This window comes from Mustela erminea, chromosome 4 (genome assembly GCF_009829155.1).
Source record: "Mustela erminea isolate mMusErm1 chromosome 4, mMusErm1.Pri, whole genome shotgun sequence".
Lineage (NCBI taxonomy): Eukaryota > Metazoa > Chordata > Mammalia > Carnivora > Mustelidae > Mustela > Mustela erminea.
Window position 1 is genome coordinate 135,020,804 of NC_045617.1, and position 19,604 is coordinate 135,040,407.

The 19,604-nt window shown below is 43.5% G+C and overlaps 1 protein-coding gene across 1 annotated transcript in view; it reads right to left on the minus strand.

The window, feature by feature from the left end:
• ELOVL2 (ELOVL fatty acid elongase 2) overlaps positions 1 to 19,604 on the minus strand; it is a 63,295-nt gene continuing 43,691 nt past the window's right edge. The window contains exons 2-8 of the mRNA XM_032341099.1: positions 19,457 to 19,520; positions 14,884 to 15,071; positions 10,766 to 10,843; positions 7,161 to 7,332; positions 4,600 to 4,724; positions 3,975 to 4,109; positions 1 to 2,447 (exon numbers count right to left, since the gene is read on the minus strand). Of these exons, the coding sequence (XP_032196990.1) occupies positions 2,322 to 2,447; positions 3,975 to 4,109; positions 4,600 to 4,724; positions 7,161 to 7,332; positions 10,766 to 10,843; positions 14,884 to 15,071; positions 19,457 to 19,520 (888 nt within the window). The 3' untranslated portion in view covers positions 1 to 2,321. The remainder of the gene's footprint in view (positions 2,448 to 3,974; positions 4,110 to 4,599; positions 4,725 to 7,160; positions 7,333 to 10,765; positions 10,844 to 14,883; positions 15,072 to 19,456; positions 19,521 to 19,604) is intronic.

Below are 19,604 nucleotides of genomic sequence, written 5' to 3' on the forward strand. Positions count from 1 at the left end.
TTTTTTTTTTTTTTTAAACTGCTTTAAGAACGTCACAGTAAGTGTAGACATTTTGCTTTTTAAAGTTTCAACACTTAATGACTGGTTACAATAGTTACCTGATCCAGTTTTTGTGGCTAAGATTTCAGAGCTCTGTGTATTTGTATCAGCCCTTGAATGGTTTAAGGCTAGAAGTGTTTGATTAGAACTAAAGACCTAAGGGGAAGCAGGGTCCTGAAGCTTCTAGGTTGAGCTGGGAAGTGCAAACTACCCCAGTTTTTCCCTTTGAGAGGTTTCCCGCTGCCTTCTACTTAGGGCTGGTGGGCTCCGTCACTCTGCTGAAGGATGGCTTCCCTCCTTTCTCGGCCAGTACCGAGTCCAGGGAAGCCGCAAAGCAGCAGGTAAACAGAGCGGGGAGCACGCCCGGTGAGGGCCGGCTTCTCCCTGGGTCCCGCTTTCCCCCTGGATGTACTTTGAAAACAGATTTTTAGCCCTCACTTGGGACCTAAAAGTCCAGTTCCTCTGAGGAGCTTAGTCCAACCCGTGTTTTGCTGCAGAGGAGAGGCCAGAGGCTGGCCCTTCTTTTGGAACGAGTTTCTGGGTGAGAACGAAACTCAGAGCAATACTGTTAGGACGCGATGGAAGGAAATGGGGATGAAGCGCCCTAGAAAAATCAGTTTTCAACAACTTTTTATAAGAGTAAATACAGAGTAAGTGGGCATCAGAAATGCGTGTTGGGTAAAAACGGCCCAGGGGCCCGCACGCTGCACGTGTGTACAGGCTCAGCGCGCCTGCCCCGCCCACCAGCCCGGCCGTCGCCTTCGGCAGAGCAGGCCAGGTCGGGAGAGGGGAGCGGACAGGAGCGGGAAGGGAGAAGACGTGATCGGGGTCTGCGTCGTACCAGAGTCCGCACTTTTTCTAAACAGGGAAGAGAATTTTAACACTGGAAATCGAGGGGCCAAGAAGGACAGAAAGGCGGCCCTGGACAGACCGGACCGGCCCAGGCAGCGGTGAGCGCGCCTTTCTGGCCCTTGTGCATCTGACCTCAACGTTATGAACAAGTTGTTTCAAAGAGAAGGAAGGAAAAAGAAAATATCTAATGCGGCAAGTCTTACCGGTATAAATCTTCCTCGCATCTTCAAAAACTACTCTTTCCGTTCTTGGTGCAAGTGAACAGTAAAGGTTTAATACTTAGGAAAAAAAAAAACATTACTGCTGCTCTCTGCTTTTGTGCTTATTCTCAGGAGAACGCCTGTTACCTGGGCAGGGGAGGGGTGTGTGGAGTTTGCCGAATTGGCACTTTTCATTGAGGTTCATTACCAGCCCCTGGCTCAGCGCTGGACTCTGCGTCATTCTCCTCTTCCCATTTTCAAAAAGTTAACCTACAAAGAGTGACAGCAGTGTTTGGGGGGTATTATCCACAAGCAGGCTCACAAGAAGTAGCGGGCCAACTCAACATCTGCTTTGCCCCAACGGCTCTGACTTATAAGTATTCCAGTGCCTTCTCCTTCTAGGGAAAAGGGAAGATTCCTTGATAAGAAAGGAAAGAGGCAGCCAGATTTAGATCCTGCTTTCAGAGCTGAGCAGGGTGTCTGTTCACAACATAACCTGGGGGAATTTAACATAGGAGGTAGACAGGAATCTATGAATAGTCACGGAAACCAAAATAAAACAGAGGAACGACTCCTATCCGAAGCCCCTGAGCTAGGAGGATTTGGCAGGTCTTTTCCTCCTTAGAAAAAGGAATTGTCAAAATAAAATACAAATTTCATTACCATATCACTAAGTTGAAACTTAGAGTCTGTCAAATTCCTACTCTACCTTCAAAGTTTTGCTAGGTTTTCCTGTTTTCTGTGTTTTAATATTTTCTGGGGTTGGGACAAATGGACTGATGACGTTATTGCTTAATAAGGACTAAGTGATTATTGCTTAATATAGATGAAGACCCTGTGGTTAGAAGGTAATTGACATTTTGTTTTCAACATTTTAATCTAAAGAAAACGTTTTATTTGAAGACTGGCTTCAGAAAACAAGGCTCCATGTTTCCTGGCTTTGCGTGTGTGTAAGGCGTTACAGAGACAGTTTCTGGTGAGGGGGTTCAGTTTGTGGGGAGGAGGACAGAGAAGCTGCACCAGGTCTGAGGTGACGTGGTGTGCTGACGGAAGCATTCAGTTAACAGGTTAACCTAATAGCAATATATTAATACATTCCAGGTACAAATGATTTATAAACTCAAAAGAAATTAGTTTATGCTAAAACATATATAACTTTCAATTCAGTCTTTGCTTTAAAACAAGCGAATCTGTTAGGCTATTATATATGCTTTGTCTGTCACTTGATGTTTACTGTGCTTTCTTGTTGATGACCCCATTAGTGGCGGTGAAGTAGGCTTTGGAGAAACCATTCTTCACTTCTTTCCCAGCAGGTGGCTCTTCCGTAATTTTCTTCACTGGCTTTTTCCGGTATGTCTGTTGGATGTGTAGATTTCAAAGAAGGAAAAGGAAAAAGGATTCTTGAATAAGACTTTGTCTCTGACATGGCGCATAATCTAAAACAGCTCATGATATTATTATATGATTATAACATGGACATATAAGAATTTTTGTAACAGGACAATTTTTAAGCTAATGGTTAAAAACAAAAGGGTAAAAACCAAGACAAATCTGAATTTCCATGAAAGGTTATTTCTTTCACCTTATCCATGTTGGTTAGGATTCCCGTGTTATGGGATGAGCGCCCAAATTATTTTGCATTAGTTGCTTCCTTGTAATTCCTAAAACTGAGATACTTTCCAATTCAAGCTGAAAAACTGCTATTATTTTAGAAGTACTAGTACCTTGGATTCTGGCTTGATTTGAGTTTTGGCATATCCTTCCTAATTCTGACAAAATACCTGATTTCATTTTATTTATTTATTTATTTTTTTAAAGCAATGGTATCAACAAGGGTTAAGGCTGAAATTATAAACTCTGAAGGAGTAAGACTCCATTTGAAGGACAAGTAGGGATGACGTCCTGGGTGCCCATCCCCCACCCTGCTGGGCCACAGGCTCCTCCTCAACACCAAGCACCACATGTATCCCCTGAGCTTTCCTGGAACGGTCTGTGTCTGTTTTTGTTTGGGTGGCTTTGTTTGGTTCCATCAGTGGTTATTTCTTTAGAGATTCTCAAAGGACACTTGTATCTCTTATGAGACAAAGCCTAGCCCTTCCAATTTTAGAAACACAGGGGCTTAAAAACCTGTCAGAGGCTCAGCTCCTACCGCTGGGCTCTGTACGAAGCCTCTGTGGGTTAACTTTCATCAAATACAAACTAAAAAGGAAAGAACCTGTTGTCTGAAGAAATATCCTGGATTATAATTTCGAAAGTGCTGTTTTGAGTATAAATGTATGTATGTTCTCATTTCTTTTTCATGGAGCTTACTTTCCCTGCCCACCCCCTGGCCCCAAAACACACATAGGAGAGTAATTTAAAATCCACAGCAACCTGAGGCCGGTGCCCTGCTACGGCTTTCATCAGTTTTTTGTCTTAACGGAGTTTCATTTAAATTGTTGATTAAAAAGAAAATGACCATGAAGAAAAAGCCAATGTGACCTTTCCATGATGGCTGGCCTCAAAAGAATATTTTCCAAATAGTGAGTTTATAATATCACAGTGTTGATATGGGAACAATTTTTTAATACTAAACTCATTTAGCTTTTGTTTTTCTCCATTCAAACAGATTTCCTGCGTTCACTTAGAAGACTTTGGTAGCTTGGTGCAAATACATCAACCAAACGTGTGACCTGACTGAATTCTAATAAAATGCCCACTAGGCTAGAATAGGGGTTATCTTTCAAGGGGAGGATGCGGGGCATGGAATTAGGAATGCAGGTTTCTCTGGTTCCTTTGGATGCCTCTGTTCCACACAAGTCTGTGCTGTTATTTAATTGCTTTTATGTAAGGCAAAAGCCCAGTCTACTATGTTTTGCCGCTGAAGACTTACAGGTCACTTACCTGCACATAAAAATTTAAGAAGAGGATGACTAACGTCAGCATGTAGGAAGACTGGAAGATGAGACAGCCCAGAGGGAAGCCGCAGGGTTTCACCACTGCACTCATGGTGTGCGTGATGGTGAGCACGAACTGCACCTGGTGGGGGCAGGGGCCGGGGTGGGGGGAGAGGCGGCGGGTGAGGCGACCGGGTAAGCCATAGAAAATCCATTTTGCAATACTATACGTTGAGAACTCGACTTCTAGTACTAAGATTTGCAAAAATAAGATGCTGAAGCAACCCCCCATCCTATCCAGACATTTCACCTGAACGACACTAGTAGGCAGATAGGATTGCCCCCTAGTTTTCTCATGGAAGAGTAGCAGTTGAATTCTTTAGATAAAAAGGAATCGGTTAAAATTAATGTCTGGGTTAAGGCATCTACATTTCAAAGCAAGGGATGAGCTAATTGTATCCACAGAAGACATTTTAAAACACAAGGTTTAATGCTTAAAAGGTTAATTTTAGAGAAAAATGGGCAGCCTCCTCGCCTAGAAGAGCCTCAGTCCAGGATGACCGATTCCTTTCCTCCGTCCCTGAGAATACATAGATGCGTCCCATGGAGAAGAGCAGAAAGGGGTGACATACCAGCTGAGCCTGTGTGAGGTATTTCTTCCACCAGAGATACCTGTGCATGGACGGGAACACGGAAAGGCCGTAGTAGGAGTACATGAGGATGTGGATGAAACTGTTCAGGGTGGGTCCGAAGAAGCCTGTAACAGTCCAGTGTACAGTGGAAAAGTTACCGTTCATTTTCATCGAACGAGATTGGTTCTTCCTGTGTGTCATCAGGGAAGATGAGTAATAACTCCGGTACCAACTTACCAGAATTTCACACTGGTAAGTTCACCTTCGTTTCTGTGTTACTAGTCCAGCAGGATTTGGCAAAAGTCGCCAAGATAGGACAAAACTGGGATGGTTTTTCAGCCAGAAGGTCAACCAAACAGGTAATTCCTGATCTGCAAAGGCTTTACTGTCTCTTACACCATCATTACTGTCCACAAATTTGGGAGAAAACGAAACATTTGCTTAAACCTGGTGGCAGAGTTCCTTTGAAAGAGAAATGCCTCCACTTTTGCTAAACCTGTGATGAAGCATTCTGGTTGCGGGAAGAGGCTGCGGGTATGAGGCTGAACAAAGCTCTGAAGCGTCCAGGAGGGCATGTTGCTGTTTATATTTATGACTCAACCTGAAAGGGACCTAGGAAGCAGGCGCTGCTGGGGGAAAGCGCGGGGGAAGGTCCTGCAGGAGAGATGGCTGGGTCAGAAGAGGGGTCAGTGAGTGAGGTTTCCCAGTGGCTGGGCCAGCTCCTGGACTTCTAGGACAAGGAATATCTAAAATCCAGTTTTAGGATCTATGCTGTGCCCTCTCTGCCCCTTCCTTCCTGAAGTCCCTACAGCTGCCATCAACGGGAGGTGACTGGTGTTTCAAGAAACCAAAGGAAAAAACTAAGTTCTATGTTGGCTCAACTAGGAAGCAAAAGAATTTAGCTGCCAGAGACGGGTTCATTGCTGGAGAGCGGGATACTCACGGTCATGAGGATTAAATCCATACATCCACGCACAGTGCTTACAACGTGCCCGGCAAAGTGACTACTACTTACATGCGACCTCGGGATCCAGATGGAGCTGACTCCTGCACTTGGAGGGGCTGTGGAACTAGGGGACCCCTAGAAGCTGGGTTCCCTGGGATGTATTTGTTTTACCTAATAAATTTTGTCATCTGGAAAAGGGGCAGGACATATCTGACTGAATAATACTGTATAAACTGAGAAGTTCTGCACCTATTCCGGTTAACCAATTTAAATTCTCCAGCCTGGTTTTCCAATTCTAGATCAGAGGTCTGGTTAGATAAACACAAATCAATGAATAAGAAATGCAAACGCTCACATCCAGTAAGTCCTTCACAAACGCTGGCTGGAATAACTTTGTACAGGGCTCGGATTTACATGAAAACAGAGTTTCAGAGAACCAGCTAGCATGTCAGTGGGATTTCTTTACTCACCTGAGTTTTCATTACCATGAATGAATGGACTTGGACTACTTGCTGCTTATAATTTTATAATATTTTAGGTTCATGAGAAATTGTCATACACAGCATCTTAACAGGAATCTGATGTCTTTAAACAGATTATGTGAGACGGTCATTCAGATACTTAGTGATTGTAATGAGATAGCTGATAAACACAAAAAGTATTTAACCTTGATAATTCTTTGATATTGATTACAGCACAAGTCTATTGTGGTCTTAACAAAACTGTAGACACTAGATTCAGTCTAGGGGAGGTATAAAAAACTCCCTCTTTCTGATTCCCGCACACCCAGCAATTTCCTTTACACTCTGGTTTCAATGTATGTCTTCATGGTCACTGATACTTTTTAAAATGTCATTGGAATACATCTTTAAAACCCCAAAATCATTTTGACTTAAGTTTTTACCTGTTCTGAGTTTTCATAGAACAGTTTTAGATTTGGGGATATAAGACAATCAGAAAGGACTGCTGTCTCTTTTGCAGGTCACAATGGGCCTATTAGTGAACCGTGAAATTGCTATAGTGAGAGTCATAAGCTTTATTAAAACATGCAACAGAATTAACCACAATAACAGAACCCAAAAGTGCATCCCCCAGAACTAGGGGAAATAGTTTCTGAAATTCTTGTTTCATACAAAGTATATACATGTAAAGAGGCTGGGATATTATGTGTATTGTAGTTCTCAGTTTAAAAAAAAAAATACTGAAAGCCACAGAGAGATGTGGCCTTAATTCTTCAGAGTGGGAAGAGAGCCCTAGGAGTTGAAGTGACCCCAATCTGAAGCACTGCTAGGTGGAGACTGTGGAAAGTGCCAGATTTATTTCTGCAGGTGTCCTTGAGCCCCTAGGGTTGGGGTACAATTGCTCCAGCTGGGGTACATGCTCCTGGCCCTCAGCCTTAAAGATGTTTTTAAAATTTATAATACTCAGATTTTGCCAGAATCAAAGACCAGATAGCTAAACGGCCACTGGCAAACAGGTGCTTCTCTGTGTAACAGTGCAGCCAAACCCCCATGGCTTCCCTTTTCTCTCTCTCCTGATCCATGTGCAATATTCAAGACATAGAGGTCTTAGAAGACCAACTACAGAGACCTGAATAATCAGTGAAAGCACTTACTTTGCCCACAAGGTATCCAGTTCAAAACGCACCACCAGATGTTAAACATGGAGGCATGATGGTATACGTGAAGAAAAGTAATCTGGCTGGTTTTTTTCCTCAAGACAAAGAAAATTGTGTCCAGGAACTCTACTGATTTGGAGAAGTAGTACCACCATAACACCTTGGCTACCTGTAAGGATGCGGAAACAGGAAAGAGAAAAGGTGAGCAACGAAAATGCCCATCCTGCTGCCCTACCTACCTCTCGGCAACCTGGGGGACACTGGGCTTCACTAGTGTGCATTTCTCTCTCCATCACACAAGCACCTTCCCGGCCTCTCTACCTCCAGCTTCTCCTTATTCCCAGAAATCCCCCCCACTCTAGTGAAAATGAGTCAGGCCTCCAACACGCAGATCTGATCAAGGGAGTCCTGGGCACCTACAGAGCACAGGTTCTTTCCCTGGTTTGCCCTGGCTGCTATGTCCAGCACCCCTCTCCGGCCACACTCCCCCATTCTCGGGGCACACCCCTACTCTTTGAGCACACCACCCTACGCTGTCCAAGTGCTCTGCTTCCTCTAACTGGGCTTCCTTGCACCCTCCTCCCCACATCCGTGCTCCTTTCCTCTGGAACTCTACCTAACCCTCTGCTGGCTTTTCTTAGGCTTCATCAGCTGCTCCTTCATTTGCATTCCCCACTTAACGTTCTGCCTCTGCCCTCAGTGAGGAGGACAGTGAGGTGAGGATGAGGCACAGTCGGCCCACCACACAGGGCAGGAACTGCCCATCTCTGCTCCATGCTTGGCACTCAGCAGATCACTACTGTTCCTCAACACTGGGTTTACATTTTTCCCCCCGCTTCCTCTAACCTATATATGTTTTATCTCTTAACTGTTACAGGGGCCTGGAGCCGTCTGTACACACACACTACATCTTTCACATCTTCTCCTCAGATTTAAAATCAAGATGGCGTATGAAGTGTTGACCCACTGCACTGTGCACCTGAAACTAATGTTACCCTGTATGTTAACTAACTGGAATTCAAATAAAAACCTAAAATCAAAATGCTCTTCCTCCTCACTGAAGTGGTGGGTCCGGATTCCCCCTTCCCTTCCCTCCTGAGCCCCTTACAAAGTCTCAGGTACAGGGCGAGTACTTGAAAGGTGCTGGGGTTTTAAGCGCTAACACTGAAACATGAGGGAGTGTGGAGAACAGGGACTTTGAAGCGAGACCATCTGCTTCCTGAGAACATAATAAGGTGTGGTGGCTTCCACCCTAATGTTGGAGGGTCTAGTTACACTTCACAGACATCAAGCCAAATAGAAATGCAAAACAACAACCCTTAGAGACTTGTATGGTAACCCAAAAATGTAATGGTCAGTGAGAGAAATAAAATGGGTGCCAAAAAAAAAAAAATGCTTTGGTGAGTGCTGTGAAGTGTGTAAACCTGGTGATTCACAGACCTGTACCCCTGGAGATAAAAATATAAAAAATTAAAAAAAGGATGCAGAGAAATCTATATACCCTATTTTGTATTATAACTTTGAAGATTTTTTTAAAAAGAGTTTAAAAATGTACATCTTAAAGACTTTAAAAGACTTCTATCTAATAAACACGTTTTTTTGCTATGGAAATTATCAAACACCCACAAATTCAAGGACATTAAGTATAAAGACCCTGTGTATCTATCACTAAGCTTCAGAGTTTTCAATATGATTCCAACTTGTTGAATCGGTTCTATTTCTAAACATTTTTACAGGGGTGTGGCATTATTATAAGCAAAGGCAGAGGGACAAGCAGGCTCCCCAGTGAACTGGACATGGTGCTCTATCCCAGGACCCTGAGATCAAGAACTGAGCCAGAGGCAGACGCTTAACCCAGGTGCCCCATTATGAAGTTTCTCCATTCACTTTTCACTCAACAGTTTTATCACTTATGGATGACTACTGAACACATCCACTGTTTCACTAAGACTTGCAAAAGGACGATTTTCTAATTCTCTCGTTAGGTATTTTCCCTCTTCTATAGAGAAGAGCTTTTCCTCTATTTGGAAATTCACATATGAAAAGCAAAGATAAAGGTTTCTTTCCCTTTAACTTTTTTCCCCTAGAAGGAGCTGGTGTTCTAGCAACCTTCAGACAGCAACAATGTGTTTTTTAGTATCATTTTAAACTCATGGTTTTTAAATAAATGTATCTCAGTCCATTCCAGTCAGTAATCTTTTTGAATTGTCCCATCCTGAGCACTGGGAGTCCCCTTCAAGGTGGCTCCTAGATCTTTTTGTAATGACCTGAGTAGTCCTGGACAGCTTGCTTACTTTCTGTCACAAGATGTCCTGGATTCTGCTTATACACTTTTCCCACCCCAAACCGGGAATTGGCCAATTCTCTAAGAACCCTAATCCCTTCTGGTGGAAAATTATATTTAGAAAGCACAATCTGGGTATTCATGTTCATTGCACCGGTTTGTCAGAGACTAACTAGGACTTTTCTTGAGATAAGAGCTAAAAAACACATTTGTTTTTAGAATAAAATTAATTCTGACATTTCCAATTTGAAACTGATTAATGTTAGAAAAGAGATACTAATAAAAAAGTTAAACTATGTTTCAAATAGTAATTGTAATGATATTAACATTATGTACTTATTCTATAGTATACCTACAACAGTCTCCAAAAAGCAATACCAATATTTTCATTAATAGAAACAAACAAACAAAAAAATACAGTGTATTGTTAAGATACATCCCCCTCAGGAATTTCAGTCAAAACACTATGTTTTTAAGTCACTTGAAATAATTCTGTAGGTGGTTATGTTACCAGCTTCATAAATGGCTCTATTCATTTATTTTAGTTTCCAAGTTCTGGAAGGAAGGCTGCCTTGCTTTCTTTTCAAACTTAATTTTGTTTCATATTATGTAAAACATGTAATGGTTCCCAAATCAAATATGACACCAGGTACATTCAGTGAAGTCTAGCTCCCATTCCTATCCCCCTCTGCCTAGTTCCTTCTCCCAAAAGAACACTTTGTTAGGTTTTGGTTTCTTCTGTTTCTTTTCATAAACAAACACACACACACATATTCGTATCACTTCTTGTACTATACTATAAACACAGTCTGCAAGTTGTTTTTGTTTTGTTGTTTAGAGAATGTCTTGGAAATTAACAGTATAGAGATCTTCCTTCTCCTGTTTTGCAAAGGGTCCATTTCTGGATGTGCCCTGGTTTATTCAGTCAGTCCCCCATAGTTAACTGGGACATTTGGAAAATATTTTTGTTACCAAGTGTTTCTATTAGGAGGACTCTTTTTTTTTTTTTTTTAAGATTTTTATTTATTTATTTGACAGACAGAGAACACAAGTAGGCAGAGAGGCAGGCAGAGAGAGAGGAAGGGAAGCAGGCTCCCCGCTGAGCAGAGAGCCCGACGTGGGGCTCGATCCCAGGACGCCGGGATCATGACCCGAGCCAAAGGCAGAGGCTTAACCCACTGAGCCACACAGGTGCCCCAGGAGGACTCCTTTTCTTATGTAATATCCCAGCCCCATCCTCATATCTGGAAGGAGAAAACCTCTTCTCCTTATCAAGGAGAGATGCCTGCAAATGGTCAGTTAGTGTCTCAGGACTCACCCGGACATCAGCTTCCCCGGCACTGGCAAGATCTTGACACTGTAAGTTGTAGCCTCCTTCCCAGCTGGAGAGAATAAGCTGCCAAAGAAACAAAGGAGGAAAAATGAATGCTAAAATTTGGAAAGGAGCTGAATTTTCTATTCATGTTCCTGGTTGGTGTCTATGCAAGGTCTGAGTAGGAACTCCCCAGCACTTGAGTTTCTCAATCCTGTCCTCAAACACATGTGATCAAAGGATTTCCTTCTTGCTGTTGAACAGATACCAATGGTTGTATTTCTGATTTGGTATAATTTACTTCTAACCTTTACAGTGACCCTAAGGAACAAAATTTGGCTACCATTTGAGTAACAATATCTACTCCCATATTTCTACAGGTGAAATGTAGAATTACATGTAAACATCTGAGGAAACACTAAAAATTTTTTCAAAGATTTATTTACTTGTTTGAAAGGAAGAGAGAGTGGGGGAAGGGGCAGAGAGAATCTGAAGCAGGCTCTCTGCTGAGCATGGAGTCTGACCTGGGACTTGATCTCATGACTGAAATTATGATCTGAGCCAAAATCAAGAATCTGACACCCAACCAATGGGGCCACCAAGTATTTTTTAATAATTCTTTAATATTATTTAATACTTTGTATTGGCTTATACTGATCTTAACTGATCCTCACCATAATTTTTATGAAGTACATACTTCATTTTACAGATGTGAAAACCAGGGCTCAAAGGTTTTTAAGTCATTTTCTTTATTGTGTTTATGCTCCTTGGTAATCAGTCATTTGTGTGATTATAGCTGATTAATATCTATATCCCTCATCATGTTGAAAAAACAAAAGGCTCTACGAAGGTCTGTGCCTTTTTGCCCATCTTTGAATCCACTGGTCCTTGCCCAATGCCTAGTCCATAGAAGGCACTCAGTAAGTATATATAAGAAAATGAAATTTTTATAATTCTTTGTGGAAAATTCTGCCAAAAAAATTCTGTCTTTTCTTTCCTGCTATTACTGCAAAAACTCAAAATTCTAGAATATAAAGCATGTATATAAGTTACTTTCCCCTTCATTTAATTTATGAGAGAATGTTTAACCTTTCCAACTTAAATAATATGGAGCACGTAATTATCTACAATTGCTGAATGAAAAATATCTCTGGATATGAAAAGAAACCTATACATCTGACGAGTCTGACAAGGCCTTTGAATATTCAGTAATTGTGTATATTGTGAAATGATCACAGGAAGTCCAGTTAACATGTCACATAAGGTACCCAAAGGCCTACTATTTGTGGCTGCTCATCAGAGATGTGTCAAGGTACAGCTCTGTTGAAATACATACAGAGTACGGAGGAAGGGGATGTTAAAACTGAACATTAGGAACAGCTGAACTACTAAAAAAAAAAAAATTAGATTGTCTAAAACTACCTGACAATTTAAAATTTAAATAGAATTAAGCAGTTGGGACTCCTGGGTGGCTCAGTCGGTTAAATGACCGACCCTTGATTTCAGCTCAGGTCATGATCTCATCAGGGTGGTGGGATGGAGGCCAGCTGTCAGGCTCCACACTGAACAGAAAATATGCTTGAGATTCTCTCTCTCCCTTTGCCCCTCTCTGCTGGAGGCTCTATTTTAAAAAGGAGAGAGAGAAAAAAAAATCCTCCAGTGGCTCACCATTATATTCAGAATAAAAGGCAAACTCGGTTTCCAAGACCCTCTATGAATGTGCCATCTCTCCACATTGTGGATCGCCCCCTCCTCTGGCCAGGGTGTTCTAGCTGCATCTTTATGGTCTTTGAACACCCCGAGTTTGTTCCTGCCTCAAGGCCTTTATGTTTGCTGCTCCTTCTGCATAAACACACTCTCCCCAAATCTTCATATGCTTGATTTTCATCATTCAGTGTCAAGTACCACTTGCTCAGAGAGGTCTTCCTGCCCCGCCAGCAGCCCAGCACTCACTGCTGCACAAGGGAAAGGCCATGCTGTAGAATCTGGAATAGACTCTGACACAGTGTGGGAAGTCCACACGTATTTCTTTAAAGAATGTTAATAATTTTGGCAATACAGTCCTAGCCTATGCAAACCTCTGAACAGCGCCTAACAATTTAGCAAGGTTAAATCAACCCATTACTCAACTAGCAGCTATTAAATATAACCCAAAAGTGTCAAAGACCTTACGCTTGCCCAGGAAGAGTCTATAATCAGAGGAGACTAAGGGGCAATCAACAGTAGCGATTTTGAATCACAAGGTACAGAAGTGTGCACAGAGCAACAGCAGATAAGCAGTAGATAAAATTCATAGCGGGGAATGGGCTCAGGGCAGATGTCCCCACCTAAAAAGGAGCAGAAACCATTTATTTGCTTGAACACTAACGTATTGTCCGTTCCTTTAATGGTGAGTAGTATGCATTTTATTATTTATACAGCATTTTCACATTTACATATATAACTCCATATTTACATATATAACTCCTACTGTGTACTATCCTTTGAGGTTTTTAAGTCCAGAAATTGCATGTAACCCATCTTCCTATCTCCTTGGCTTATCAGTACCAGTCACAGTAGGGAACGGGGGCTCATCAAACGCTGGCCAAGCAGAACTGGTAAATCCTTATAGCCCCCTATTGAGTTCCGGAGGATAAGCATGGGATCTCCATCTTAAGGGTAAGTTGCCTAAGGGTCAAAGCCCAAGTAACTGCTCTCGAATTACAGGGAGTGAGTGACCCACACGTCCAGCAAGTGTTAGAGATTCTGGTGTTGTCAGACTTTCAGGCTGTTCTTCTGCCACAGGGGCTGCTTCTGAAAACAATCCGGGAAAGATAGTCTGGTTCTTCCCAGAGAAACAAATCTTGCGAGCTCATCCCGTGAAGGGAAACTTACCTACTTGAAAAGCTCACTAAGAACTCACCTTTCAGGGGCACCTGGGTGGCTCAGTGGGTTAAGGCCTCTGCCTTCGGCTCGGGTCATGATCCCAGGGTCCTGGGATTGAGCCCCATGTCCAGCTCTCTGTTCAGCAGGGAGCCTGCTTCCTCCTCTCTTTCTCTGCCTGCCTCTCTGCCTACTTGTGATCTTTGTCTGTCAAATAAATAAATAAAAATCTAAAAAAAAAAAAAAAAAAAAAGAACTCCCCTTTCAGAGTGAGGTAAATCAGGAGAAGTGATGGGACAGGACTGGAGAGTGGCTTTCCTGACCCTGGACTCGATCACCAGTCTCTGATCACGGGGCGCTGGCGTGGAAAGTGATGGCTACGAACCGTTCTCAGAACGGCGCAAACCTGAACAAGGCACAGGTTAAACTCTGTGGAGGCTCTCGATGTCAGGCAGGGGTTTATGTTCTTTTAGAATTCAAGGACCAGGAAGGAAACTACACTCATGTCATAATCAGACATTTACACCTGGATACAAATGACTTTAACCTGGCTGTTCCCCTAGGTTTGCTGGTGTCCCCTGAGGCTGCTCGCTGGAGCGGGTCTCTTTGGCAGTTTTTGATTCTCCTTCACAGGGATCTGAAGCAGCCTTTGGTTTACAGGCAAGACAATTGTTACTTGTTTTCTTGTAGAATTACTCGGGTTTGGCACGCTGCAAAGGAATGGGCGATGTGTGATGTAATGGGGGCAGCCAGAGCCCGGCTGGAATGGCAGCCGGCCTCCGCCATCAGTCCGGAGAAATAGCCCCGCCACTGTCGCTGACACAGACACCCGAAGATGTGGGCAGTGGTCTTGGAGGGACTATGTATTTGTATTTCAAACCAACTGCATTTGATATGTAAGTTGCCTTAGAAACTACTTTGTCAGTCATTCAATAGCGATCTGGTCTCAGGCAAATCATGTACCTTTTCCAAGCCTCAGTATAAATCTGTAAAAGGAGAAAATCTGAACATCTGAGCTTTAAAGACCCAATCAGATCTAAACTGTGATTTTAAATTACAATGGAAGACTAAGGACTAAAGAAAGGGGCCTAAGTTGGGATGAGAAAAATTCAAGTTAGAAACAAAGATTTCCAAAACTTCCAGAAAGAATATAAGCAACCGCTGAAACAGTTCTGGAGACCTTAAAGAACAGTACTGAGAGCGAGTGTGGACAGCTTGCCGGGGCGCTGCCTCAGTGGCCGTGGCTCCATGGGATCACTTACCTCTGCCAGCATGTACACGGAGAGAAGCGTGATTCCCAGATTGTACAAGGTGAGGATACCCTTGAGGGAAAGAGCAGGTCTGGTCTTCATGTATTTGTTACCCAGCCATATGGAAAGCAGATACAGGACAGTAAGAAAAAAGGTGGGAAGGTAAGAGTCCAACATGAACCATCCTCGGACTCGGGAATCTGAAAAGAAACAGTGAGAATTCTGAGGAGCGGCACTTCTGTTTAGTTATAAAGTTTTACCACATATAATTGAAAACATTGGGGGGGGTCTTTTTTTTTTATGGGAGTATGCCTGATACACAACTTAAGAGTTTCAGGAGTACAACAGGATTCAACATTTGCAAATACACTGCAAAACGATGACCACAACAAAGTCTAGTTAACATCCATCACCTTAGTTACAAAAATGTTTTTCTTTGATGAGAACTTTAAAGATCTACTGTCACGTTTCTTTGTACACACTCAATCCAACAAGGAACAGTAGGACGTGGCACTGACTAAGCTGGATTTAGGTTACGGTTCAGAAGAACCACCCCATGGGGGCAAGAGTAGTTAAGGAAGGTTTCATGGAGCAAAGAGAACACAGAGTGATAGGGACAAGTAATTAAGGTGGGAGGTAGTAGTTCTAGCAACTTCTTTGGAAGAGTTACAATGTTTATTCACTCTAACTCAATAAATAGGAAGTACTACTATGCCATATGTGGGCAAAAACCAGCTCAGAAAGCCACAATAACTTGCCAAGACCATACAGTAGTGGGCAGCAGAGCTGGGATCTGAATTCCTGTCTGATGCCTAGCCCACAAGACCTGCTGCTGTCTCCTCTGGGGAAGTCTGGAGTAGGCAGGAGAGAAGGGATATCAAGAGTATATAACACCGCATAAAACCTACATTCCTCGGAGCCTGCCAAAGACCTCTGTGCGGTACGCCAGGCAGAGCTCAGAGTTCAACCGAGCCAGAGCGGTGGGACTGCACCGCAAGCAGGGGAAGCTCAAGAAGGGAAAGGAAAGACTCGGAGCTGATGATGCAGATGAGTGGGCAGAGAATACAACCAAGTACTAAACCTGACCATGGACTAAAAGTATAAACAGCCAGGAGGTAAGGACCAAGACACACCAAGTGTTCCTTACTCTGGAGAGTGAACACGTAAAAATCTAAATAAAATACACAACATAGTTCTATAATATAATTAGTAACATTTGAAAAGAACTATAGACACAAAGTGATTTCAGTTCTCTATTCTGCTCTTTTTTGTTGTTTACATAAATAAAATAAACTGGCCCACAATTATAAAAAACAGCATGCTGTGGGACATCTGGGTGGCTCAGCTAAGCAGCAGGCTTTGGCTCAGGTCATGATCCCACGGTCCTGGGATCGAGTCCCACACTGGGCTCCTTGGTCAGTGGGGAGCCTGTTTCTCCCTCTGCCTGTCAGACTCCTGCTTGTGCTCTCGGTCTCTCTCCCTGAAAAATAAATAAATTAAAAAAAAAAAATAGTGCGCTGTTTGTAATCTCTGCAAAAAAAGATGGAAGGAGCGGATTTTTCTAGCAGATCATGCCCTTTCTTCCTGTCTCTGCTTTTCCCCCTTCTCTGCCCCTCTTCCTGCTCCATTCTACCTACCCCGCACACCCCAGCTTCTCTTACTCCACCCCACCTGACAGACAGTACTGAGGAAAATGCCTTCTCAAGCCATCACTGTCCTATCACCTGTTCTTTAAACCGCTCCAATTGTGGCAGAGATAATAAGGAAGGAAAGGGGTTCATTTCAGTGCCCATGTGACTAACAGAGATTACCTGTCATACAACTAGCTGGTAAGCACTGGTCGTAAAGGTTTGTGCTATGTGCCTGCCACTTCCTAATGCCTGCCTCCGTATCTAAATCCTAAGCAGCCTTTCAAGACCAGATAAAGGTCCTGCCTTTTGAAGGGAACTGTTTCCTAGCACTCTCTCATCACTACAGTTCCTCATCTGCAAAACAATTCTCATTTTAGAATTAAGATATTATGGCTGTAACTGTTATTGCAACTAACATTTAAGAGCACTAAGCCTTTCTATATGCATTCGTGTATTTAAATCTCAAAACAATCTAATGATACAGGTGACATTTCTAACAGTCTTACTGAGGTATAGTTGATGTACTTGCACATATTTAACATTTACAATTTGATGTGTTTGGATTTAGGCAAACACTCACGATGCCATCACCACAGTCAAAGTAACAGACATATCTACCATGTAGGAGACAATATTATCCCCAGTTAAAGTCTGAGAAAAATTGAGGCACAGAGAGTAAAAAGGTTAAATACTTGCCCTAAACTGCTACCCCACCTCCTGTTACAGTGTTGTGGGTTAAACTGTATCCCCCAATAGATAGGTTCTAGGCCTAACTCCTGAGACCTGCGTGAGTGTGACCTTATTTGAAAATAGGGTCTTTGCAGATATGACCAAGATGATGTCATACTAGATCAGGGGGGCTCTAGCCCAGTGACTGGTGTCTTATATAACGAGGGGAGATTAGGACACAGGGACACAGGGAGGAGAAGCCATGTGAAGGTGAAGGCAGAGACTGAGGAGATACATCTCCAAGTCAAGCAATGCCAAAGATTACTGACAACCCCAGAAGCTGGAAGAAAGGCAGGGAACAGACTGTTCTCTAGAGCCTCGGAGGGAACACGGCCCTGCCAACACCTTGATTTCACACTTGTAGCCTCCAGAACTGTGACAGAATAATTACTGTTGTTTTAAGCCATGCAGCTTGTGGGGCTTTGTTACTAAAAACTAGAAAACCAGGATACATGGTTTATTTCCTTGTTTTCCACTTGTTTCAGATGGGGTAATTTGACCCCCCCCCACAATGGTATATGCTCTGTGAGACAGGACCTAGGCCTTCTACTCTGTCTCACTTATGCATCTACTTAGTTCCGAGTTATTAAATATAGATCAACTGGCACAATGAGTCAAGCACATATTACAAAATGAATAAAGCACCTGAAGTTTTCTTTTGTCATTGTCTTGTAAATGTTTGTCACATTTGTCAAGGAAGACAGTAACTGTCCCAACCAAAAGACAGGAACAAATACTTATAAGATTATCTTTCAGACGTGAGGGTTAGCTCTGCATCGGGGTCAAGTATTCTCCTGGAAGAAAAGCCCTTGATGGGGATATGGAATCAGTAAGTATGGAAAAGACAAGGGGACACCCAGAAGTCTATAAGGTGGCCTGCCAGTCACCTTAAGCTTGTGCCATTTTTAGGAAGAGGAAAATGGATTCTTGATGGCCCAGATGCTAGCCTCCCTGTCATCGTGGAAGTCACCTGATCCAGTTGTCAGCTGGACATCTTACAATCCCCTCACTACAGAAGGACCTCCCATAAAAATGCTCAGAGCTGAGTACACGAATGCAACCCTATCCGGGACCCCCATCCACATAACTCCCGTTCACCGTGATCTTGGTAAACACAAAGCTCAGTGTGAACCCGGGTCAGAGAGACTGTTCCACTCTCTAGTGGCAGTGCCAAATATAGAAAGCCACAGTCCCCAAGAAACCCTGCATGCCCAAGTGAGAGCACTGTGCCCTCTGCCTGAACCGTTCCCCTTCCCACCCACGAGAACTGCGAGGCAGAGAACACAGTCAAGCTTCTGAGATACAGATATCCTGCCCTGCCTACCCACACAGGGTTGTCACAAAGATAAAATGCCGGGGGCGGGGGGGGGGGGGGTCGTGTGAGAAGCTTTTTCAAAGCTCCATACAAAGGCGCCTGGGCTGCCTTGGTTAGTGGAGCAGGTGACTCTTGATCTCAGGCCCCATGCTGGATGTAGGGATTACTTAAAATCTTTTTTTTTTTTTTAAAGCTCTGAACAATTGCACAGTATCATTATAATAAAACTATACAAACAGCCATTCATTTAGGAAAGCTTCTAAAGCCTACACAGAGACTGAGGTGGCCTAAGTAATCTCCACATGGTTCTGTTTAGATTTTTGAGAGACAGGAAAACGCCATTTCCCTCCACCTCTACCCAGCAGGGCTGGGGAAATAACTTAAGAGAACCAGAGAACTACGGAACTGTTCCCACAGTATGAACCAGCCGGGCTCATTCATCTGCAAGCTGTGTAGTGTGACTAAGAGGTCCGTGGTGCTGGAGAAGACCGTGCTCCGCGGCGAGGTGGAGGTGACCAGGGCTGCAAGAGCGCAGGCGCGCAGACGCGCAGACATGGCAGCCACAACCCGGGCGGAGTGAGCGCAAAGAGGGCACACGCAAGCGCACAGACTACTGCTGACTGCGCATGTGCGGAAGGTGCGCGTTGAGTGAGTGGTGGAGAAAGGAGTGGAAGTCGTGGAGCGCACAGGGACAGCCACAACCGCACTGCAGTTTGCCCTTGCTTGCGGCGGCTCCCAGGACTTTCACCCCAGGAAGACTGAGGAGAACTGAGGCTTTCTGGATGTCCTGGGAGAAGGATATCAAAGGTGAGGGAACTTAAATCTCTAAGTGTTGAGCACTATCCTGTTGAAAAGACACCAGAAGTGACGAAACCCTCTTCCACGAGAAGTTCTCGAGTAGCTTACTCACCTCGAGGTCCAAACATATTGTCCAAAAAAGCATTGATTTCATCATCAAAGGCCTTTAGGTGCTCCTGAAAAGGAAAAAAATGATTAAAGTGGGGGTTTTTTTGGGGGGGGGATGAGGGGGAACTCTCAAAACAGACCACTACCAACAG